The sequence below is a fragment of the Drosophila suzukii genome (assembly GCF_043229965.1).
Source record: "Drosophila suzukii chromosome 2 unlocalized genomic scaffold, CBGP_Dsuzu_IsoJpt1.0 scf_2c, whole genome shotgun sequence".
Lineage (NCBI taxonomy): Eukaryota > Metazoa > Arthropoda > Insecta > Diptera > Drosophilidae > Drosophila > Drosophila suzukii.
Genome location: NW_027255896.1, coordinates 5,082,115 through 5,106,379, shown reverse-complemented (window position 1 = coordinate 5,106,379; position 24,265 = coordinate 5,082,115). Strand labels below are relative to the sequence as shown.

Here is a 24,265-nt window from a genome sequence, read left to right as displayed (position 1 = left end):
GCATATTTAAAAATTTCCTGGCTGAGATGGGTATCAGTCAACAATTCACCGCGCCATACACACCACAAGAGAATCCAACCGAACGAGCAAACAGAACGGTCAAGACCATGATTGCCCAGTTCGCAGGGCAGGACCAGAGAAACTGGGACGAGAAGTGGCCGGAGATTATGCTAGCAGTGAACACGAGCACATCGGAATCCACTGGCCATACACCGGCGTTTCTTAACCAGGGAAGGGAACCACGTCTACCCAGCAGCCTATACGATAAGGAAACCCTAGGAACCGGACGAGCTACGGAGACCCCTGAGGAAAATGCCAACAAACTAAGAGAGGTATTCGAGATCGTGCGGCGAAATATGGAAAAGGCGTCCCAGGACCAAGCCAGACACTACAATCTGAGAAGGAGGCAATGGTCACCAGCGGTGGGCGACATAGTGTGGGCCAAGGAACATCACCTGTCCAAAGCGGCCGAAGGATTCGCTGCAAAACTAGCCCCGAGGTACGATGGCCCTTACCAGGTTGTAGATTTCGTCTCTCCAGTGATCTGCAAAATTCGCCACACACAGTCGAAGAAAGAAAAGACAGTTCACGTTGGCGAGCTCAAGCAACAAGTAAACGAGCAGACAGCAGAAACATCAGATGTCTAACAACGGGTACGAGGCAGCAGGATTAGGCGTCAGGCCGAAGCGAGAGTCATCCATACGCCACACGGAAAGGACAATCAGGATAGAACAAGGACATGGATAAGGATCACACGTTGATCCAGACTGCGAGGCCACAGGATTAGGCGTCAGACCGAAGCGAGAGTCATCCACACGCCACGCAGAAAGGTCAACCATAAGGGTAGGGCACAAGGACTTGGATAGGGATGGATGGTGATCCCGACCGCAAGGCAACAGGATTCAGCGTCGGGCAGTTGCCAGAGTCATCCGCGATAACGCCAGGCGGATGGGACACTTACAAAACGGCACAAGGATACGGGTAACGTAGAAGAGAGTATGCGCGGAAGGAGACAAGCAACACAAGACGCGCAGTCCAGACATACACCGCAGCATCCGGAGATTCTATACGGAATGCGCCGGACGAGCTCGTCTAGTTGTTACCCGAGGAAAAGGGGAGGACGGTGCAGAATCAGATCTACACCGTAGCCAGCTGGTCACAAAAAAAAAAAAAACAGAAACACGCACCACACCAACAGTTGACTAAAAACAAGAAAAGGAACGGGGCATGCATGGGCCGCACCAGCAACCTGAAATTTAAAGGGGGCTTAATGCAGGAAGCAGAAAGACATCATAAATACTTACCGGCTGTCCTGGTTGCGAAGCGAGTGCGAAGTCCTCTCCGCGACCGCTCTCAAAAGCTGCCAATGTGGAGTCAGATGCTGCCAACAGAGGACGAGTGAAGGGCGAGAGAGGACGAAAGGATGAGATGAAAAGGAGTGAAGGAAATGCAAAAGAAACTTACCTATGAATTTCATAGTATGAAAGTTGCAAAATCACCACGAGCCAGGGAAGGGGGCGCCTCGATAGGCGATCGATTGGCACTGGACGATAGTGCGATCGATGGGCACACGACAATGGAAATATCGGCCAAGGTGGAAATATCGCAAACGAGCAGGTGGCAACGCCGCACCGTCGGTATCGATATGCGAATAAATATCGATCACGCACGAATGGTGTGACCAGGCGGAGGAGACACGGAATGGAGTGAGACGCAGCAATGAGCACCGAGCTGGGGATCGATAGCCCAGGAGTATCGATGTCCCAGTGGGAACACAGGAAATATCGGCGCGGGAGATTTAAAGTTGCTACGAGGAGGATGACCCCCGCTGTAGAAACTCAAGGGAGTTAAGAGCGTCGAGGGAGCATCGAGGGAGCAACGAGGGAGCGCCGCGGGAATCACAAGGACTCAAAGGCTAGGATAAGCAAGGAAACGCCGGAGAGTAGGAACCAGTCTTAAATGTTTCCCGAAGTAAGGGGGGAATGTGAGGAGTTGAATAACTCCCCACAAATAGAAGCAGCAGCAGATGGCCGGCCGCTTACCAGATACGCGGCGAATTCGCGTAGTAACGGCGCGGCGGGGAGAACGAGAGAGTTTGGAGACCAAGGGTGGAGATCGAGAGAGTTTGGAGACCAACGAAGGAGAGCGAGAGAGTTTGGAGACCAATGAAGGAGAGCGAGAGAGATTGGAGACCAAGGATGGAGAGCGAGAGAGTTTGGAGACCAATGAAGGAGAGCGAGAGAGATTGGAGACCAAGGATGGCGATCGAGAGAGAATGGAGACTTTGCGGGCAGAGCAAGAGTGCCGTATGCAGAAGGGGATAACGGAACTCCACTGGACTTTGGACTCTCCCGTGAACTTTGGACCGGGAGAGGAAGTGCCACATCTCGACAGTGGAGCGGCACGCAGGCGTACCACAAGCGGCACGGGAATCAGCGGAACGGCGGCAGTGGGCGGAACATCTATTGGAAGCGCTACATAAAGGACAAGTGGGTCATCCAGGAGGCACGGACTTTGGACCCAGAGTGGAGAGATCCAGCGGGCCGTGCGCAAAAGGGAAATAACGGTGCTTGGAGGCCCTATATAAGGCCGCACAGCGCTGGCAGCTGGATCAGTCGATCAAGAGGAGTCAAGCCTTCAAGATCAGTCAAAGTACCAAGTGAGCAATCAGTCAAGCAAGTAATCTACGAGGGAGCTACAACCAAGCGAGTCGTCGGAAGCAGCGCCGTGGGAAGCATAGAAGGAGCAAGATCGCCACGTCGAGACGTTCGGGATTAGGACATCAGGAATCTCCGAATTGAGACACAGGTGGCTGAGTTCTGAAAGGCATCACGCGGCTAAGTCAAGGCGTTTGTTTTCTAACTTTGTCACGACCACACCCTGGCGAGTCGCCCGGCGGATCTGTCAGAGACAAGCAAAAGAGTCCTACGACGAAGAGCCGTCAGCTTGGGGAGGAAAGTCGTCTGCGACCCAGCGTACCTTGCCCGACCAAGCAGGACCTGGCGTGACGGACGAGCGGTAGATCGATTTGTGGTTTCGAAAGGCGTCAGCCTGGAGAGCCCTGCGAGCAGCGACCGCACAGCTCCCCGAGCGTCAGAACAACGAGACACTGGCCAGAAGACAGCGCAGAGGACATCGACAGCGACGCCAGCAGACATTTCCGGCAGCCACGTTACCATCGCCGCGCGGAGCTCATTGGGGAGCGCAGGAGCGTCGCGGACGTCACGCATTAGGGTGAAGCCGGGTGGAACGTTCGTCTGCGCTAGGCGTAAAGCGAAGTGAACCGCTAGGCAGTCTTGACTGTCAGCGCGAACTGAGCAAGAACCTAGCGGGACCGTCCGGGACAGAGCAAGGGACAGTATTGCCTCGAAAGGCGTCAGCCTGGAGAGCAAGGCTTGTTCACCCTAGTCTGAGAACGGTGACGCTTCCCTAAGCCCACAAGGCCGAATTCTCTGCGGGTCTAAGGCGCGACAAGCGACCCCGAGGCAACGCGTCGGCAAGCAAGCAGAGGCGGCCACTACGAGCGTCCCGAGACCCAGGATCCAGAGGAGGACGAGTCAACGCGTCGAGAAGCCAGAAGGAGGAGCACCAGCAGCCGGCGGAACCAGAACAAGGAGACACAGAAACCAGCATAGCCACACACCCGCTGTACCAATACCACGAGAATAAATCCCACTGTTACCATTTGAACACTTTGTTTTCTCACTGATCTACGGGCAATCACGTCATATAAATTTGGTGGGACGAACACACAATCTTCTGAGCTAGCCGCACGAATCTCGTAGCGAGCAGACATACAAAATCAGTTCGTTACATAGGGTCCGGCACTCGCTCGTCGGCTTTGGGGGTGGAGGTCTTGCGCCTACAGATTCGCGTACTGACTACACATTATTATTACTAAGATCAGAAATAAGCGTGCTAGCGACAAGAGAGAATAGTAAACTGAAACCGGAAGAGAACGATAAATAAATTCAGGAATAAGTATTATAGGGACAGAAAAGATTTGGAGAAAGTTAGCTATGCGAATCCACGGATGGTATTGTGGTCGCGTATGGCCCTCCCAACCTACGATCGCCACCTTAAAGCATGGCTTCGGTGACCCCTTTGATACCCTACGATCGAGAAATCATCAGCTAGTTCAGTTCAATGTTATTTACAGATCCATGGTTTTATTTCTGTTCGAAAAGGTAATTAATTTTCCGTGGATAGCGTTACAAGTCATATTTAATATTTATAAAAAGAACATAGGGTATTTGAAAAAATAAGGCATAGGAAGATAATATTCATGTTATAACAATGTATTTAAGGGCAAATAAACATTTCTCTCATTTCTCTTAGACGCGCGAACGATTTAAACTAAACTTGTAACCCGTACCTAATTCATCGTACTTCCTTGAACGCTTTACAATAACAAATTTCTCACATAAACCTAAAAAAAATCTAACTCTTCTTAAATTAAATTAATGCTTCTCGGCGTGCATTATCTCTTTTGACCCGATCGACTTGTAAATTTCTTTTAATTTGTTAAATATAACTATTGCTTTACATGGCGTTGCCACTTGAGGCTTTACGAAAAATTATTGTTTGCTTTATGGTCTACATATCTTTGATTTCATTGATTTTCTTTTCACATTAATTCTTAAATTCGGTTTCTCAAAGCGCGTTGGTTATATAACAGGGTTAGGACTGATTCAATACGAAAGAGAGTTTTTATCTCCATTAAGGTTAAACCCGGTTGTGCCATGCTAGGTTAAGGCCGTTCACACACGCGGCGCTTTTAAAACATAAACGGGTATAAATCCCTAAATCTGCGGCAGCGATATTTTACTCGGAAACCTCCCAGACGGCTACGCGCACCCCTTAAAACTCGGCTGGTGTACGGATGCGCAGCATGATGGGCATCGGGACAGGTTATATAATTGAATTAAACTGCCATCTGGTCCGCTCTAAGTAAAACTCCACTTCTTGGCCGGCACTACATGACCCGTAGATAGGTAGATAGTAGATGGGGGTACTTCAGGGCACTAGTCTCTCCAAATCATTCCTCGCGGGCCAACCTGACGATTGAGCCCCGATATTTATTTTGGCCTTCTTGAGGTGATAAATCGTCTAGTAAATTGGCCGATTTAATAAGATGCGCCTTTGGCGGCAACTTGTGGCAGCACTGGCTGGGTTTTCCACCCGGAATCTCAAAAAATACTTTAAGCTTTATTCGCTGGCTAGCTTTAATAGCTGGCAGCCACACTGAGTGCTAAACACCACTTAGAATACTGGATGCCACTCAAAAATACTGGATGCCACTCAAAAATACTGGATACCACTCAAAAAATATATATTTCGGACTTTTAGTCTTTTAATTGAAATTTAAATTTTGAGCTGCTGGCACGTCCGTTTCTCTCGCAGGTTAAAATAAGAAGAACTTATCTGGAATCGGCTGGATACCAGCGAGGCTCTTGGCGGAAATATGTATCATATGACGACCGACAGGTGTCAAAACTAGAACTTTCCAAGACCACCCTGGCTCAGCTGTTCAAAACTATATTTAAGCGGACCCTGTATAGTAGGCTTTCAGGCTGAACCTAGGTTCGCCAGTCGCTACAGGCGCCGTTACAGGAAATGGAACTGACCCTCGCCGGTGGGCTTCCGACCTAACTGTCTTGCGCTTTCTCCAAAACTCCTATTTTCCCGTCACCGCCTACCCGTTCGTCAACTGGACTAGCTATCACCCGTGGTGATAGCTGCCAGTTAAGGACATCGGCTGGTTTGGCTCCTCTTGGCATTTCCTTCCCGCCCTCTTTTTCTATTGTTACGAACTGCTTTTTTTTTGGTGGCAGTGCCGCTAGCTCAGTCGTCTTCAGGGCAGAGTACCCCTAATGCCACAGCTCGCAATATAAGTATCGATAACTTCGCGGTCTCACTTTACTAATCTATCGGTCATCACTAAGGGCAAAAACGTAAACAAAGCAAAAATCTACAATTATTGTCGGGAAAATGGATTACATTTGGTGGCTATCGATGTCCTAGCCAAGCGCTCCCACCCAACCATGGATGCCCTCAAGATGCTGCAGGGCACCACCCATTCGCAGTCGGCAGGAGCCCCTTCCTCGCGACTGCGGCTACGGTTCCATCTCCCCCACTGGGAAAGCTTATTCACACATAGTGGGTATTACAAAGGTTTAATAAATATGGTAAGTACAATCATTTATACACATGTTTCTCTTGACAGATTTATCCTTCCTCAGCCTCCAAGACCGAAACCTGGGCGCCGTCTCGGATATTTACGCGGTCAAAGAGCATTTGTTTTGCTGGGAAAGGGTACAGGCGCCGCGGGAACTATGCTCTACCAGCCATGTATTGGTAGAGCTCGCATGGAAACGCGGGCCTCAAGGGAACATGCGCGATGCGCGTGTGTATGGTCACCTAATCCTGAGGAGCTCCAAGGGAAAAGAAGGGACAGGCCAAAAAGGTATGTAAATGCACTGTAAGCTAAACCATTTAACTAATGCTCGCGACCTTTTTAATTTTAGGCAAACAACGAGGACAAATAAGGCTCTCGGGTCTAACTCCGGATAAACTCACAAACAGGTAAGTAGATATCAATATATATAATCGATGTACACGTGTATTTAATTTCTGCCAATTTTCAGCCACAGTTGGGCCGGCCTGGAGGCGATGATTGCCCGGGCTGATGACTTCCCGTCGGAGGCCAGCAGCGATACGGATCTCCACACGGGAAAACGGCGCTCTCCGGTGAGTGGTGCACGGGCAGTCCGAGATTCGGCTGCCAGACAAAATGGCGATACTTCTCAGCGCCGCAATGCGACCGCTGGAAGTTCCCGAGAGGAGGAGGAGGACGCGGTATGCCGGAACGGACTCACCGGGAAGTGTTGACGTCGTCGGCGTCGATTGTAGAAGGCTTTCCTGGTTGGTCGCTGGCACGGGTCGAACGGACACCGGTTGCTGGTCAGCCAAGTCGGGCTGGTAGGTATGTCGAAGTATGGCGATGTCAGTAGAGTCCAAATAAATTCTTCCGGGGCCCTTTGTATTGGGACCCCGGCTGCTATTTAATTTAAGGCACAAAGAAAATTTATACTAGAACTCCTAGCTGCATCTGCCTTGATTGCTGGACATTATGGCCGCGACTATCACGATATCTGCTGATCATCGCCCCCCGCCATATTACATGGCCTCTCTCGACATTGGGTCATTGGATACATGGGCCATTTGAAGTAATCCCAGAGCGAACCGGGATTAATCTTCAAATGGCCAGATCGCCCGCCAGACTCATCCCGCTGCTGCAGCTATCGCCCTATCGACCTAAACTATCGATAACGTCGCTCCCACTCGACTCCATTGCAACATCAACCAAAGATTTCGAGGGGCGCTGCCCGGAGTTTCTGCAGAACGATGAAATAATTGGTAGCTTTGGAGATACGATGGGATTCAACACGGCACTGATACCATCCTGCAGTTCGATCGGCGCCTAACGCGGGGCCCACGCATGACGGGAAGTATTGCAGATGTGATCGCGATGCTAGTATACGGTCACAACCGGATGTCTTTGGCGTGATACACTTCCAGACTGCGGCCTTGGAGATCCTCCAGCAGGTATGCATTGCTGCCGACGGATTTGACCACCCTGGCTTTAAGGAACTTGCCAGCAAACTTGGCGTTGCGGCGGAAGACTTCTTGGCCTGGCTTGGCGAGCAGCGTACGGGCTCGCTTATCGTAGCGCTGCCGGCTCGTCTGGTATGCACCCTCCAGTTGCTCCTGCACCTTGGCGTGGATAACCCGAAGCTTGTCCTTGGTCTGCATTCCGGCCATTTCATGGTCGACCAGAGACCTGAGTCGTCTGGCTAGTTTGTAGCTGGAACCGTTGAGGAACATGTGATGGCCGAATACAGTGAAGAACGGCGCTTCCCCTGTGGCTGAGTGGACAGTGTTTCGGATGGCCACCTCAATCTCCGGAAAATGTGCATCCCATTCCCGGTGATCTTCGTCCAAGAAGCTGCGAATTGCGGCCAAGACGTTTCGGTTTACCCTCTCCGCGGCATTGCTCTGTGGTGAGTATACGGGAGTCCTCATGTGCTGTACACCGAAGCCATCGATCATCTCCTCAAACGCCTTGGATACGATTTGTTTGCCGTTGTCCGAATGTATCGTCTCAGGCACCCCGAACTTGTAAAATACCTCGTTTACCAGGAAATTTACAACGTTCGACGCCGTCGCCTCCTTCATCGCCTTTAAGAAGGTGTACTTCGAGAAGTGGTCCACCACGATAAATATCCAGGCGTGTCCACTCTTGGACCTCGGATACTTGCCCAGGAAGTCGATGTACAGTTTCTGGAATGGCCTCTCCGTCTCTACCCTTCTTCCGATTCCGACCTGCATCCGGAAGTTTGGCGCTTTGGATTCCTTGCACACATCGCAACTCCGGACGTATTCCCGTACCTGGATGGTCATCCCTGGCCAATAGAACTGGCGTCGCAGGATCTCCAAGGTCTTCGTCATCCCACCATGGCCAGCCTTGGGGTCCGAATGAGTACGCTCTACCAAGCTGTGCGTCAGGCTTTTCGGGATCCACAGCTTCCATTCGGATCCTTCCAATTCTTCGTCCATTTTGGGGTTACTCATGCGCTTGAAGATGAGTCCGCCATCCACCTTGAGGTCCGGTAAGTGCTCCCTGTTGGACTCCACGTCTTGCACTAATTCCTTATAGTCCTCCGCAGCAAATTCGGTCGTCTCGAATCCCAGTAACTCCGTTGGATCTATCCGGACTTCCTCGATGATGCGGGATAGGGTGTCGGCGACTACGTTCTCGCTGCCTTTGCGATGTTCGATGCTGAAATCGTATCGTGGAGAGACCACCTTGCGAGTCGTCCGGAAAGATCCTTCATTGTCATCAACCACTTAAGGCTGGCGTGATCGGTAATGCATGTGAAGGGCATCCCTTCCACATACGGTCTGAACTTCCGAATAGCTAGGATGGCCTCCAGACATTCCTTTTCCGTGACCGAGTAGTTAACCTGGTGTTTGTTCATCTTGGCCGAGAAGAACGCGATGGGCTGCTCGTCTCCGTCCTGGTTCCGCTGAAACAATACCGCGCCGACGCCAACGTGGGATGCGTCGCACTGGATGAAGAAATGCTTCTTGAAATCCGCATGAACCAGGACCGGCGCGCTCGTCAAGGCCAACTTTAGGTCATCCACTGCCTGGGTGGCGCTGGGACTTAGGGAAAACTTTGTGTTTCCAGCCTTCTTCAAGGACTCGGAGAGTGGTGCGGTTAGCGTAGCGAAGTTCTTGACGAACCGTCGATACCATCCCGCTGTGCCGAGGAAGGCACGTACTTCCTTCATGGATTTCGGGTAAGGCATCTTCTGGATTGCCGTAACACGTCCAAGATCCATCCGCAGCAGTCCACCTCCGACTATAAACCCTAGGTAAGTCAAAGATTTGAAGCAAAACTTCGACTTCTTTAACCCTATGGTCAATCCGGCTGATTTGAGACTGTGGGCTACCCGACGCAAGTATTTCAGGTGCGTCTGAAAGTCTGGAGCCAGGATTAGCAGGTCGTCCAAGTAGACGAAGACGTTGGATCTAAGCTCCGCTGGTATCACCCGATCCATGAGTCGCACCAAGCGTTGTGCCGCGTTGCACAGTCCGAACGGCATCATTCGGAATTGGTACAACGGCCTGCCTGGAACCGTGAACGCAGTGTACTCCTTGCTCTTCTCATCCAGTTCGATCTGCCAAAATGCAAACTTCAGGTCAAAGCTGGAGATGTAATGCGTCTGATCTATTCTGGAGAGGATTCCTTCTATACTGGGCAGAGGGTATGCGTCTTTGATAGTCAAGGCGTTCAACTTCCGGGCATCCAGGCAGAACCGGTCTTTCCCTGGCTTCGACACCACTGTTGAGCGAGTGCTCCACGGGCTTTTGCTCTCCTCGATGACACCCAGCTCCAACATCTTGTCGATCTCGTCTTCGACCACCTTCTGCTTCGCCGGAGACATCGGATACGAACGATCCTTAAATACCCGAGCTCCTTCCATCAGTTCAATGGAATGCCTCTCCATGCTGGTGACTCCGAGGCCGTCCCTTTCAAAGGTAAGGAACTCCTCCTTGACCTTGCCTAACGCCAGCTTTTCCTAGGCAGAAAGGCTCCAGGATTCCGGTTCCTCCCTTACCTCGTCCTCATCTTCCTGGTCGGCATAGTGTTTCATCTGGCTGGCATGGATTTCCTCCGCTGCCTTGACGCCTCTCGTCGCCGGCTTCCCCACGACGGCTGGAGCTAGTCCGAAGGCTCGCCAGAAGTCGACTCCGAAGTACGCCGTTTGTTCCAGGTATGGGCACAGGTAGAACGTGACCGGCTTACTTACGCCTTTGTACCTCACAGGCAGCTCCAAGCGTCCGATGATGGATCGATCCTCGCCAGAAGCCGTTCGGACTACCGAAAAATACGGTTGGACGGTAACTCCCAGCGTTTCCACGAGCTCTCGACAGTTTTTGCCGCTTTCGGACTGCCCAGCCGACCGTTTTCCGCGCAATCGGGACATTTCGGATAAATTACGCCCGGTCTGCTCGCAATCCTGGAATCCGTGCTCCGCAGCCCGGCAATTCCAGCAACCTGGCCTGAATGGTTTTCGGACACGTCCACGAAGCTCGTCCACTTCCAGGTTTCGCTGCTCGTCGACTTCGTCAACTTGCTCTGCTGCAAGTAAGCAGGGCGCCCTCGACGACCGAAACACTCCTACCGAAGTTCGTCCACCGTGAGTTTTCAGGCGTGAGGCGACTTGTTGCATGGAATGGATGTAGTCATCCGCGCTCTCTCCCGGCTGTTGGTCACGCTGAAGTAGCTCAGGCATCCTTTCGTGGTGACCACGGAACCGATCCATCGAAGCCGTGCGCAGCTGGGCCCAAGTGTCCACTCTGGATTGGCGTACGTGTACCCAATTCCACTCCTTCGCTCTGCCGGATAGGAGTACGTGGAAGTTTCGCAGAACTTCGTTCCACGGACACTGGTGCTGCCACTGCAGGAACTCCTTTCCGCCGAATGAGAGGTTCCAGCGGTCCACTCGGATGTAGCGGTTTCCGTTGCCGGCTCACGCGTTGGCGTATAACCGCGGCTCGTCCCGAAAATACGCCGTCCTCGATGCGCCATGGCCGTGCGTGGCGATCGCTCCTGCCTGTCGGATGATACTCGGGTTCCTGGCTCAGACTCCTGTCGATCCCTGGAGAGTCGAGGTCGCTGCCTGGGTGGCAATTCCGGCGGCCTTCGGTAGCATCCTCCTGTATCCTGCCGCTGCTGAATCTCCGCTGGGCCATTTGCGCCGCCTTCTGGACACGACGGGGTGGGCACCATCGACACTTGGCGACTCGTGCTCTCCTGAAGCGGCTGCAGTTTGCTCTCGGCTGGCCTATGGACGTCGTTTAACAACTTGATTTCTTCCCGCAACGCCTGGCTCACTCCTACCTCCTGTGACGCGCGATAGGTTTGGGCAGCCTGTGCCAGAGCTGCGTTCATCGCCGACTCCGCCGCTGTATCCCGTTCCGTGTTCAGCTTTTGTGGTGCCGTCTGCTCCGGAACCAGAAGTCGATCCTGCGCCTCGACGATAGCTTTGAAATCCAGGACCCTGGGCGACCGATGGTGCTCCAGATCCGCCGGTTGATCCCGAATCCGATCCACCGCACTACCGCCTACCGGCGTTCTGGGTAAACCCCCAGCCAGCGATATCCGCGGCAACCCAGCAGCACTCTCTACGTCCGTGGACCAGACATCGTCCTTGTCGTCGCCAGGAGGACCCATCGATCTGAGCTGGTGGCCGTGCCTATCCCTGGCGTCCTTACTTTCGGACATACCTCCCGAGAAATTTTAAATAAATACTTAATAACTACTAATACGCTGATAAATGTGATAAATAAATAAATAAATAAGACAACAAATAAATACTATAATATATAATAAATATCAAAATAAATACGAAAATAACTAACAGCAAAAATAAATAACAATAACCAAATATTCCTCACTATCCAACACCTTTCAAAATCTCCTAAATTTTTTTATTATATTTTTCTTCCTCTACTCTTGATTTGGGGAGATGGAACTGACCCTCGCCGGTGGGCTTCCGACCTAACTGTCTTGCGCTTTTTCCAAAAATCCTATTTACCCGTCTCCGCCTAGCCGTTCGTCAACTGGACTAACTATCACCCGTGGTGACAGCCGCCAGTTAAGGACATCGGCTCGGTTTGGCTTCTGTTGGCTTTTCTTTCCCGCCCTCTTTTTCTATTTTAAATCGAGGTAACCGTGCAGCGCGTAGGGTTGCTACGGGTCACGATTACGCAATTAAGTTCACAACCGACATAAAATTAGAAGTCCAGGACGGGGAGAAAAACCCAGGAACACCACATCCTAACAAAAAAAACATTTCAAATAAATAAATAACAAAATACAAGCTGTTTGTGGGGAAGACAGCAAATATGCCACCCTTATATTTATAATTAATAACGCACGAATAGGTTATATTAAAATGTATAGCGTTTATTCGGAGCGGCAGACGGACTGTATATGTGTAAAAAGCTTGGCTCCAAGATCTTCATATAGACATATGCAGGCTTACAAAGTAGTTGCTGAATAGATAAGCGACAGCTTTATGGGTATAAGAAAGAAGGCGAAAGATAAGCAGAGAGCGATGCAGGTGCCGTCGTACACCTATGCGCGCATGACTAGGCGCTGGCGATCTGCTCCGAACATACTCCCCCCGTTGGAAGAGGTAAGGTTCCAACTATCTCGGAATCGATGGGCAGAACGGCTAGCTTGGCGACGGCTCTCTTGATCAGACCCGTAGCTGTACGGACCATAGCTACTCTGATGACTCCGTCCCCGCCGGGTATGACTTCTTGGATGCACCCAAGCTGCCATCTCAAGGGTGGAACGTTGTCCTCCTTAAGCAAAACTATGCGTCCAACCTTGATGTTAGACGTTTCGACGCGCCACTTGCTCCTCTCTTGAAGTAGGGACAAATACTCGCTGCTCCACCTTTTCCAGAAATGTTGCTGCATCTGGGTAACCCGCTGCCATCTGCTGAGGCGGTCTTCGCGGAGATGAGTAATGCCAGGCTCAGGAAACTTAGTGTAGCTGGAAACCTTCAGGAAATGCGCCGGTGTTAGCACCTCAAGGCTTTCAGCATTTTCTGAAATTGGACAGAGTGGACGGGAGTTAAGGATGGCAGAAATCTCATATGCAAGAGTTCTTAATTCATCGATGTGTGAAGTGAAGTGAAATTTAGCTGACTTCACAGCGGCCTCCCATAAACCACCGAAGTGCGGGGCACGCGGAGGGATGAACTTCCAATCGATCCCATCAGCTAAACAGACGGAAGATATCGATGCTGTGTGCTGCTCGCTCAAAAAGAGCTCTTTCAGCTCGGCAAGCTCTCTCTTTGCACCGACAAAGTTTGTAGCATTGTCGCTCCAAATGGTACGCGGACTGCCTCTAAGGCTGATGAATCTCCTCAGCGCTGCGATGAAAGAATCCGTCGTGAGATCCTGGACCACTTCCAAATGAGCAGCCTTCGTGGAAAAACAGACAAAGACGGCGATATAGCACTTGTGGGGTGCCTTATTTCTGGCCTCTGCTTTATGATAGAATGGCCCACAATAGTCCACTCCTGTGGTATGAAAAGCTGGATTAGGCTGCACTCTATTTGCTGGAAGGCTACCCATGACGTGCTCCCAAGTAACTGGCTTCATTCGGAAACATCGGACGCATTTGTTGATAACGCTGGCGACGAACTTGCGGCCTCCAATCGGCCAGTACCTTTGCCGTAATGCAGCAAGCAGCGCCTGCGATCCTCCATGCAAATATTTCTCATGATAATAAACGATGATCGCCTTGGTGACTGGATGATCCTTGGGCAACAGTATCGGATGCCATGTGTCGTAGTCCAAGTTTGCGTTCTGAAGCCTTCCACCCACGCGAAGTAACCCATCGGAGCCGAGTATAGGTCTAAGCGAAACCAGCTTGCTTTTCTGTGGAAACGGCTTGCCCTGGCTAAGAGATCCATACTTCTTCGCCAAGTTAACCTGTTGGATGTTCCTCAGAAGAAGTACAGTTCCAGAGTTGATCTCCTCCACCGAAAGTCGACCTTTTAACGGCGCAGATTTGGCTCTGCAATTTGAAATGAATCGATAAATGTATGCAAATACGCGCTGCAACTTATCGAAAGAGTTGAGGAATTTGCAGTTTGATGAACTGGCTATGCAAACGGCCCCAATTAGAGCCACAGAACGGCGCTCTGGAAGATCCTTTACTGAGTCTAGCAGGGACGGCCAATTTTACGAGCTTTGCAGAAGGAATGGAGGCCCGTTAGCCCAAAGGGAATGTTCCAACAATTCTCTTGGGGTACATCCTCGCGATACGACGTCTGCCGGGTTCAAGTTTGTAGGAACGTGATGCCAAGACATGTCTTTCGTCATCTCCTGAATTTTCGCGATTCTGTTTGATACGAAAACGTTAAACTCCCTCGGAGGTTGCCGAATCCACGCCAACACAATGGACGAGTCCGACCAGCAATGAAAGGTGCAATCGAAATCTATGGCTTCCTTGGCGTTTACGATTAGCTCAGCCAATAAAAGCGCTGCGGAAAGTTCTAATCTTGGAATTGTTAAGGCCCTTGACTTGGCACAGAGCAGATGGACTTTCGATTCTCCATTGGTCTCCGATCGCAAGTATAGACACGCTCCATAAGCTGACATGCTAGCATCGCAGAATCCATGCAACTCAACGGAAGCCCTTGGTTGCAGTACGAATCGTGGGAATTTTAAGTTCTGTACGACCGATAACTGTGAGGTCAACTCCCCCCATGACGAAAGAATGGGCTCTGGCAGTGCATCATCCCAATCCACGCTCGCACTCCATAGAGATTGCAGAAAAATCTTAGATTTTGTGATAATAGGAGTTATTAAACCGAGTGGATCATAGAATTTGGCAATCGTCGACAATGCAACCCGCTTAGTGGGTCGTTGATTGATTGGCAGTTGAGAAAAATGAAATAGGAGCTGATCAGAAGATGAATCCCAGACTAGTCCCAATGCCTTGGCGACATCCGATCCATCGTGAAATTTGATTAACTGCTCCTTGTCGCATTCAGACTCTCCCTTCAGGGCTGCTGACTCATTCGAACACCATTTGCGAATTGGAAAGTGCCCTCGCGACAGTAATTCCTTCACCTGACGACGAATTTCTCTCACCTCCTCAACTGAGTCCCCACCAGATATTAAATCATCCACATAGAAATCTCTACGAACAATTTTTGCTCTAATAGGAAATGATTCCTCCTCATCGTAAGAGAGTTGATGCATGGCCCTTATAGCCAAGAAGGCAGCTGGCTTGGTTCCGTAAGTCACCGTGTTCAATTTAAAAACACTCAGTTCTTTCCTGGAGCTCTCTCTCCAAACGATGCACTGCAAGAAATCATCCGGGTACGAAACACGCACTCAACGGTACATCTTGCAGATATCTCCACAAAGGGCAACTTTAAAAAATCGAAAGCGAAGCAGTATATTGAAGATTTTTTGTTGAATTGTTGGTCCTGCCAGAAGTAAGTCGTTCAGAGAGCTACCAGAAGTTGTTTTAGCAGATCCATCAAAAACGACACGAAGCTTCGTACTCGTGCTTTCCTGCTTATGTACGCAATGATGGGGCAAAAAGAATTGTGTTTCTGGCGGTTCCTTAGTTACAAGAGACATGTGACCTAGGTCGATATACTCCCTCAAAAATGCTGAATACTGAGCTTTCAGGGCTGGGTTTCTATCTAATTTAGCTTCCAAACTCTTGAAACGACGACGAGCCAAGCAATAAGAATCACCTAAAGATTCGAATCCGGAAGTGGTCAAGAGACGAACAGAGTATTGGCCGTTTCCAAGTCGAATGCAATTTTCAGTAAAAAGTTGCTCACATCGCAAGTCTTCCGGCAACAAAGATGGCTTAGACGAAGTGAAGTCCTCAATTTCCCAAAATCGCTTTACAATGGCGGAAAGTGTGTCATCGGAATAATCAGCTGGGTCCTTGATGCTGGCTTGTAAAACCGACTTATGAGTTGGCATGTTCGATGATAACCCTCCAGAGACTATCCAACCAAGCTTGGTGTTCTGAAGAGTTGGCAAAGCCCTATCCAAATGAATATGTCCGATAAAAATTATTTCGAAAAACAACCCAGCGCCGAGTAAAAGGTCAATTCGTTGTGATTGATTGAAATTAGGGTCAGCGAGTGAAATGTTTTGCGGTATCCTCCACGATGTTGCATTTATATTGAAATGGGGTTGATAATCAGTAATACTGTGAGTCACAACCGCTGTGAATGCCGCTCGATAGCTTGCATCCCGTGATTGCACAAGAATATCGACAGTCTTATCAGAGATCATGGAAGATTCTCCTATCCCAGAAATCGACGTTTGCGATCTTCTGTGATTCAAGTTTAGTTGGCTGGCTAAGCGAGAGGTTATGAAGTTTAGCTGGGAGGCCGAATCTAAAATTGCTCGGCAAGGCATAAATGCTCCAATTCTATTTCTGACGTAGATAATAGCAGTTGGAAGCAACACGTAGTCGATCGGCAAAATATTTAAGGCTTTGGGTGGAGGGCTTGGTAAATGATGATCAGGATGCGATGATGTATGCGAACATGATACTAATGCTGATGAAGTAGATGGTAATGGCTGAGAGCTCGAGGATGGATCGCATGATGGAGATGAAAATGAGGTTGATGTTGCGGATGGGTCATGGTTCATGTGTAATAATGAATGATGCTTCATGCGACAATACTTGCAGTGAGTCGACTTGCATTGCTGCAAACTATGCCCCTTGCGCAAACAGTTGAGGCAAAGGTGCAACTTCTTTGCTTCTCTATATCGAAGATTCGGACTCAAATTTAAAAATCGAGGACACTTTGGCAAATAATGATCCCGTGCATCGCAAAATAAGCATGTCAAATGATTTGAGTTAGTAGCAGATGCATGAAGTGTATTTTGGTTATATTTGTGCAAGTTTTTTCCCACCTGCTGACCTGGTGTTTGAGTTACCAAGGCTTGATCCAAGTTTTCCATCATCCTGCACCTCTTTTCCAAAAACGACTCCATAGCATCCCAGGTAGACAGCTCAGTGATTGACAAATCCTCTTCCCATTTTTCCCGCGTCCTCTGATCCAGTTTCCGAGTGACGATGTGAATTAAAAGTCCATCCAAAATTTGTTGCGTATTGGCCAGGGTTCGAATTGCTCGCAGATGCGAATTCATGCAATCGCTCAGCTCCCGAAGACCCTTCGAAGATCCCTTCTCGACACCCTTTAAACCGAATATTGCCTGAACATGTGCCTGAAAGTGTAAAACTTTATTATCAAATCGATTAACCAGCAAATCCATAGCCTTTTTAAAATTAGCATTCGAGGGTTCGAGCGATCGTATGGTTTCCAGAGCCACGCCGCCCAAACTCGAACGCAAATATTGTAATTTTTCAATGTCGCTTAGCTCATCATCATTTCCGATGACCGTAGTGAAAGTCGCAAGAAAATCCGGCCACTCAGAGTAGGATCCATGAAAACGAGCAATTTCCAAATTTGCCAACCGAGGCTTTCTAGATCGAAAAGAAAGATCCGCATTATTAGTGATGTCAATAGATGTTGAATTTGCCGCGGTTGAAGCCGGCAATTGTGACTTGCGATGAGCAGCCAAGCCTCGGCTTAGTTTCGCCTTCACATCCATGAAAACCTCTACAAATTCAATCCGATGGTCGCTCGAGATCTCTGCAAAGTCCAGTCTTTCCAACGATGTCTGCGCAGAATCAAATGCCTGGTTTAAGGAATTGATCCATTCCATTCGAGCCAGCAAATCAGATTCGTCAAACTGATTACCCGCATCAGCGTTTAAATAGCATTTCATCGAGCTCATTTGCCGCAAAATAGATTGGGCTTTGACTCGGTAGTAGTCGACGTCACTTGTGGATTCATTTTGAGCCCGAACCGAGTTTTCCGTATCAGACATTTTTCAATCACGAGAAAGAAAAAAATGAAATGAAAATGAAGTAAAGTAAAATGTCCGACCGCGTTAGAGGCACAAAACACCGTATACCCTTTACCGCGAAAACGTGAAGGTTAACAAGCGTCGCTGAGATGCAACGGAACCTTTAACTTGGTTGTTGTTGTTCTTGCCGATAAATTGCCTGCCTAGCAACAGCGGATATATGTAACTGGCAAACGAATGTATGTATGGCTATATGTACATATATATAAGTAATATGCGCTATTAACAAAGATTAAATGCGATTCACTTTGTTAAGAATTATTTGCACAACACAGTTTCGGTGTTTTTTCACAGCGCAAAATGTACAAAAAATCAAACGGCCGGCTGTGCACTTTTATATGCACTTATGTATGTATGTGTGTTCGTATGTTTGTGCCCGAATGCACGGTAACGACAGCGAAACAAAGCGTTTGTTTAAACTATATTAAACAATCGCGAGACCGAGCTGCAGACTCCGATAAAAACTGCTATCACGTCGGGGTCACCAAATGTTTGTGGGGAAGACAACAAATATGCCACCCTTATATTTATAATTAATAACGCACGAATAGGTTATATTAAAATGTATAGCGTTTATTCGGAGCGGCAGACGGACTGTGAATGTGCAAAAAGCTTGGCTCCAAGATCTTCATATAGACATATGCAGGCTTACAAAGTAGTTGCTGAATAGATAAGCGACAGCTTTGAGGGTATAAGAAAGAAGGCGAAAGATAAGCAGAGAGCGATGCAGGTGCCGTCGTACACCTATGCGCGCATGACTAGGCGCTGGCGATCTGCTCCGAACACAAGCCTTAAAACTACTCTATCACAGAAATTATCACAGATTCTCGTCAGTGCATCCCGTGATGCAAATCTTGGTTTGCCCCAAGATGCCATCACCGGTTCACTGGTAAACCTGTGACCAGGAGCAAATCGTCGGCAATGTCGACGTGCCTCCCGTTCTACTTCCAACTTCCCTACTCAGCTGACTTCCCCGTCACCACTCCCTAGCAATTGCAATCTATGTTGCAAGCCTTAGGTCGTGATGGCGGGGGCGTCAGGGTCATAAATGGGCGAGACGTCGTCGCCTCGACAATTTATTTTGTTTGAATTGGGCGAAAATATGTTACGAACTGCTTTTTTTTTTTGGTGGCAGTGCCGCTAGCTCAGTCGTTCCTCAGGGCAGAGTACCCCTAATGCCACAGCTCGCAACATAAGTATCGATAACTTCGCGGTCTCACTTTACTAATCTATCGGTCATCACTAAGGGCAAAAACGTAAACAAAGCAAAAATCTAAAATTATTGTCGGGAAAATGGATTACATTTGGTGGCTATCGATGTCCTAGCCCAGCGCTCCCACCCAACCATGGATGCCCTCAAGATGCTGCAGGGCACCACCGATTCGCAGTCGGCAGGAGCCCCTTCCTCGCGACTACGGCTACGGTTCCATCTCCCCCACTGGGAAAGCTTATTCACACATAGTGGGTATTACAAAGGTTTAATAAATATGGTAAGTACAATCATTTATACACATGCTTCTCTTGACAGATTTATCCTTCCTCAGCCTCTAAGACCGAAACCTGGCCGCCGTCTCGGATATTTACGCGGTCAAAGCAGAGGATTTGTTTTGCTGGGAAAGGGTACAGGCGCCGCGGGAACTATGCTCTACCAGCCATGTATTGGTAGAGCTCGCATGGAAACGCGGGCCTCAAGGGAACATGCGCGATGCGCGTGTGTATGGTCACCTAATCCTGAGGAGCTCCAAGGGAAAAGAAGGGACAGGCCAAAAAGGTATGTAAATGCACTGTAAGCTAAACCATTTAACTAATGCTCGCAACCTTTTTAATTTTAGGCAAACAACGAGGACAAATAAGGCTCTCGGGTCTAACTCCGGATAAACTCACAAACAGGTAATTAGATATCAATATATATAATCGATGTACACGTGTATTTAATTTCTGCTAATTTTCAGCCACTGCTGGGCCGGCCTGGAGGCGATGATTGCCCGGGCTGATGACTTCCCGTCGGAGGCCAGCAGCGATACGGATCTCCACACGGGAAAACGGCGCTCTCCGGTGAGTGGTGCACGGGCAGTCCGAGATTCGGCTGCCAGACAAAATGGCGATACTTCTCAGCGCCGCAATGCGACCGCTGGAAGTTCCCGAGAGGAGGAGGAGGACGCGGTACGCCGGAACGGACTCACCGGGAAGTGTTGACGTCGTCGGCGTCGATTGTAGAAGGCTTTCCTGGTTGGTCGCTGGCACGGGTCGAACGGACACCGGTTGCTGGTCAGCCAAGTCGGGCTGGTAGGTATGTCGAAGTATGGCGATGTCAGTAGAGTCCAAATAAATTCTTCCGGGGCCCTTTGTATTGGGACCCCGGCTGCTATTTAATTTAAGGCACAAAGAAAATTTATACTAGAACTCCTAGCTGCATCTGCCTTGATTGCTGGACAGTATGGCCGCGACTATCACGATATCTGCTGATCATCGCCCCCCGCCATATTACATGGCCTCTCTCGACATTGGGTCATTGGATACATGGGCCATTTGAAGTAATCCCAGAGCGAACCGGGATTAATCTTCAAATGGCCAGATCGCCCGCCAGACTCATCCCGCTGCTGCAGCTATCGCCCTATCGACCTAAACTATCGATAACGTCGCTCCCACTCGACTCCAATTGCAACACTATTTTAAATCGGGGTAACCGTGCAACGCGTAGGGTTGCTACGGGTCACGATTACGCAATTAAGTTTACAACCGACATAAAATTAGAAATCCAGGACGGGGAGAAAAACCCAGGAACCCAACATCCTAACAAAAAACATTAAAATAATTAAATAACAAAATACAAGCTTTAAAACTACTCTATCACAGAAATTATCACTGATTTCCTTCAGTGCATCCCGTGATGCAAATCTTGGTTTGCTCCAAGATGCCATCACCGGTCCACTGGCAAACCTGTGACCAGGAGCAAATCGTCGGCCATGTCCGCCGACCCGCCTCCCGTTCTACTTCCAACTTCCCTACACAGCTGACTTCCCCGTGACCACTCCCTAGCAATTGCAATCTATGTTGCAAGCCACAGGTCGTGATGGCGGGGGCGTCAGGGTCATAAATGGGCGAGACGTCGTCGCCTCGACAATTTATTTTGTTTAAATTGGGCGCCAATATGTTACGAACTGCTTTTTTTTTTTTGGTGGCAGTGCCGCTATCTCAGTCGTTCCTCAGGGCAGAGTACCCCTAATGCCACAGTTCGCAACATAAATATCGATACTTCATGGTCTCACATTACTAAATTATCGGTCATCACTAATGACAAAAAAAACGTAAACAAAGCAAAAATCTACAAATATTGACGGAAAAATGGATTACATTTGGTGGCTATCGATGTCCTAGCCAAGCGCTCCCACCCAACCATGGATGCCCTCAAGATGCTGCAGTGCGCCACCCATTCGCAGTCGGCAGGAGCCCCCTCCTCGCGACTACTGCGGTTCCATCTCCCCCACTGGGAAAGCTTACTTACACATTGTGGGTATTACAAAGGTTTAATAAATATCGTAAGTACAATCGTTTATATACATGCTCCTCTTAACAGATCTATCCTTCCTCAGCCTTTAAGACCGAAACCTGGCCGCCGTCTCGGATATTTCCGCGGTCAAAGCAGAGGATTCGTTCTGCTGGAAAAGAGTACAGGCGCCGCGGAAACTATGCTCTACCAGTCATTTATTGGTAGAGCTCGCATGGAAACGCGGCCCTCAAAGGAACATGTGCGAAGCGCGTGTGTAATCCTAATCCTGAGGAGCTCCAGGGGAAAAGAAGGGACAGGCCAAAAAGGTACGTAAATGCACTGTAAGCTATACCATTTAACTAATGCTCGCGACCTTTTTAATTTTTAGCAAACAACGAGGACAAATAAGGCTCTCGGGTCTAACTCCGGATAAACTCACAAACAGGTAAGTAGATATCAAAATAAATAATCGAGGTACACGTGTATTCAAAATTTCCCTAATTTCAGCCGCTGTTGGGCCGGGCCTGGAGGCGATGATAGCCCGGGCTGATGACTTCCCGTCGGAGGCCAGCAGCGATACGGATCTCCACACGGGAAAACGGCGCTCTCCGGTGAGTTGTGCACGGGCAGTCCGAGATTCGGCTGCCAGACAAAATGGCGATACTTCTCAGCGCCGCAATGCGACCGCTGGAAGTCCCCGAGAGGAGGAGGACGCGGTACGCCGGAACGGACTCACCGGGAAATGTTGACGTCGTCGGCGTCGACTGTGGAAGGCTTTTCTGGCTGGTCGCTGGTACGGGTCGAACGGACACCGGTTGCTGGGCAGCCAAGTCGGGCTAGCAGGTATGGCAAGTCGCGCAGATGTCAGTAGAATCCAAATAAATCTTCCGGGGCCCTTTGTATTGGGACCCTGGCTGCCTTTATAAATGATAAATATTAAATACCGAACTACTATAGAACTTTAACACAACTCACTATTTAATTTAAAGCACAAAGAAAATTTATACTATCACTCCTAGATGCATCTGCCTTGATTGTTGGACAGTATGGCCGCGACTATCTCGATATCTGTTGATCATCGTTCATACCCCCCGCCATATTACATGGCCTCTCTCAAAATTGGGTCATTGGATTCATGGGTCCATTTAAAGTAATCCCAGAGCGAACCGGGACTAATCTTTAAATGGCCAGATCGCCCGCAAGACTCATCCCGCTGCTGCAGCTATCGCCCTATCGACCTAACCTATCGATAACGTCGCTCCCATTCGAATCCAATTGCAACAATTTTTTCGGAAAAATTCAGTTTGCACGTCCTCTCCCTTCGGAAGCGATTGTCTATGTGAACAAGAATTGCAACAGCGATTTTAAGCGGATGTGTGCAGAGGCTATTAATAACTTAAAAACTCGAAATAATAATGTACAAAAACAAGTTGCAACATTTGTAGGGTCATGGAATGTAATCGCAATTTGTACTTCACGCGCGGGAAGTACTTATCGAAACTAGCTAATATAGGTGGAGAAAAATCGATGTTTTCGATGATTTAATAAAAAAAAAAACGATGAAACATCGATGTTAAACCAAATAATAGGGTATATTGTTGAACGTCAACTTATCCATTCCATCTGGCCTCAGCTTTGAATCCTTAACATTTTCCACACATTAAGTCTTTCGCGCTTACTGGTGATTCGCAGTTCTCCTTCGCTGTCCTTGAAACTAGCAATAGGTGTTAGTGGTGTAAGTACTTACGGTGTAGAGAAGTTATGGTAAAAATTCACCGTATTTTTCGTCACCCCCAGATGACTATCTAAACGATCCAACGATAGTCTGTTTTCTTTTTCTCTTATTTTATATTATATCTCTTATTATTATACGTCGACGAAAACCGTAGGAGTGAGCGAGAGGCAAATACGTAGCTAACGCTTTTCGTCGGGTCTGTTTTTCAGCGCGGTACTCAGATGAGCTAAGGAAATACCCGAAAAAATACCAGATCTTGCGAGTGAACTTCTGATGAACGCCGTTAGCCGCGGCCCAAAGAATAAGAAGTTTAATCTTTGGCGGTGCTCGTGCAGAAACGGTGGGTAATTTAAAAATTAACAAGGAAGAACGCTATAGTCGAATACCTCGACTATCAGATACCCGTTACACAGCTAAATGGAGATATGCAAACAGCAAAGCGATATTAAAATGAGCCACCTATCGGCGGTAGACATATTAAAGCGTTATGGGCGTTAGAGTGGGCGTGGCAAATTTTTTTTTGGATCAATCGATAGGTATTGACGAGACCAATACAACTAAGTTAAAATTTATATTCTAGCATCAAAACTGTAGGACTCACAGTTTTGGGCGGTTTGTGGGCGTTAGAGTGTGCGTGGCACTCTGCTGAAACAAACTTGCGCTGCTTAAGAAGCTCAGGACGCCAAATCTCAATAGCCTAGGTCTTATAGTTTCCGAGATCTCAGCGTTCATCCGGACAGACAGACGGACAGACGGACATGGCTAGATCGACTCTGCTAGTGATCCTGATCAAGAATATATATACTTTATGGGGTCGGAAACGCTTTATTCTGCCTGTTACATACTTTCCGACGAATCTAGTATACCCTTTTACTCCACGAGTAACGGTTATAAAAATGTAAGAAAAACCGCAAAAACGGCTTAAGGTGGTACAGATTAAAAAGGAGGCCTAACCCAAGCTGTTG

The 24,265-nt window shown here is 48.8% G+C and overlaps 3 protein-coding genes across 6 annotated transcripts; 2 read left to right on the top strand and 1 right to left on the bottom strand.

The window, feature by feature from the left end:
• The first annotated feature begins 5,911 nt into the window (after window positions 1–5,911).
• Window positions 5,912–7,073, top strand: LOC139354037 (uncharacterized). 2 transcript variants are annotated; one of them, XM_070998278.1, is made up of 4 exons: window positions 5,912–6,159; window positions 6,227–6,466; window positions 6,528–6,585; window positions 6,648–7,073. In XM_070998278.1, exons 1-4 carry the CDS (start codon window positions 6,045–6,047, stop codon window positions 6,889–6,891), a joined length of 657 nt encoding a protein of 218 aa, XP_070854379.1. In that variant the 5' UTR covers window positions 5,912–6,044; the 3' UTR covers window positions 6,892–7,073. The 2 variants fall into 2 exon arrangements, with proteins under 2 accessions (XP_070854379.1, XP_070854380.1); XM_070998279.1 differs by having other exon boundaries at window positions 5,935–6,188; window positions 6,243–6,466.
• A 5,511-nt stretch (window positions 7,074–12,584) lies between these two features.
• Window positions 12,585–18,826, bottom strand: LOC139354506 (uncharacterized). Its single transcript, XM_070998745.1, has 2 exons — window positions 17,064–18,826; window positions 12,585–13,193 (listed from the first exon to the last, which is right to left on the bottom strand). Exons 1-2 carry the CDS (start codon window positions 18,034–18,036, stop codon window positions 12,727–12,729), a joined length of 1,440 nt encoding a protein of 479 aa, XP_070854846.1. The 5' UTR covers window positions 18,037–18,826; the 3' UTR covers window positions 12,585–12,726.
• Window positions 18,827–19,305: 479 nt separating this feature from the next.
• LOC139354507 (uncharacterized) lies at window positions 19,306–22,599 on the top strand. Of its 3 annotated transcripts, XR_011605468.1 has the most exons (8): window positions 19,306–19,565; window positions 19,620–19,846; window positions 19,908–19,965; window positions 20,028–21,614; window positions 21,669–21,891; window positions 21,954–22,010; window positions 22,073–22,408; window positions 22,585–22,599. XR_011605468.1 is itself a non-coding variant. In XM_070998746.1 (4 exons), exons 2-4 carry the CDS (start codon window positions 19,774–19,776, stop codon window positions 20,269–20,271), a joined length of 375 nt encoding a protein of 124 aa, XP_070854847.1. In that variant the 5' UTR covers window positions 19,307–19,565; window positions 19,620–19,773; the 3' UTR covers window positions 20,272–20,934. The 3 variants fall into 3 exon arrangements, 1 of the variants encoding a protein (XP_070854847.1); XR_011605467.1 differs by lacking the exon at window positions 22,585–22,599 and having other exon boundaries at window positions 22,073–22,577; XM_070998746.1 differs by lacking the exons at window positions 21,669–21,891; window positions 21,954–22,010; window positions 22,073–22,408; window positions 22,585–22,599 and having other exon boundaries at window positions 19,307–19,565; window positions 20,028–20,934.
• Window positions 22,600–24,265: the final 1,666 nt, after the last annotated feature.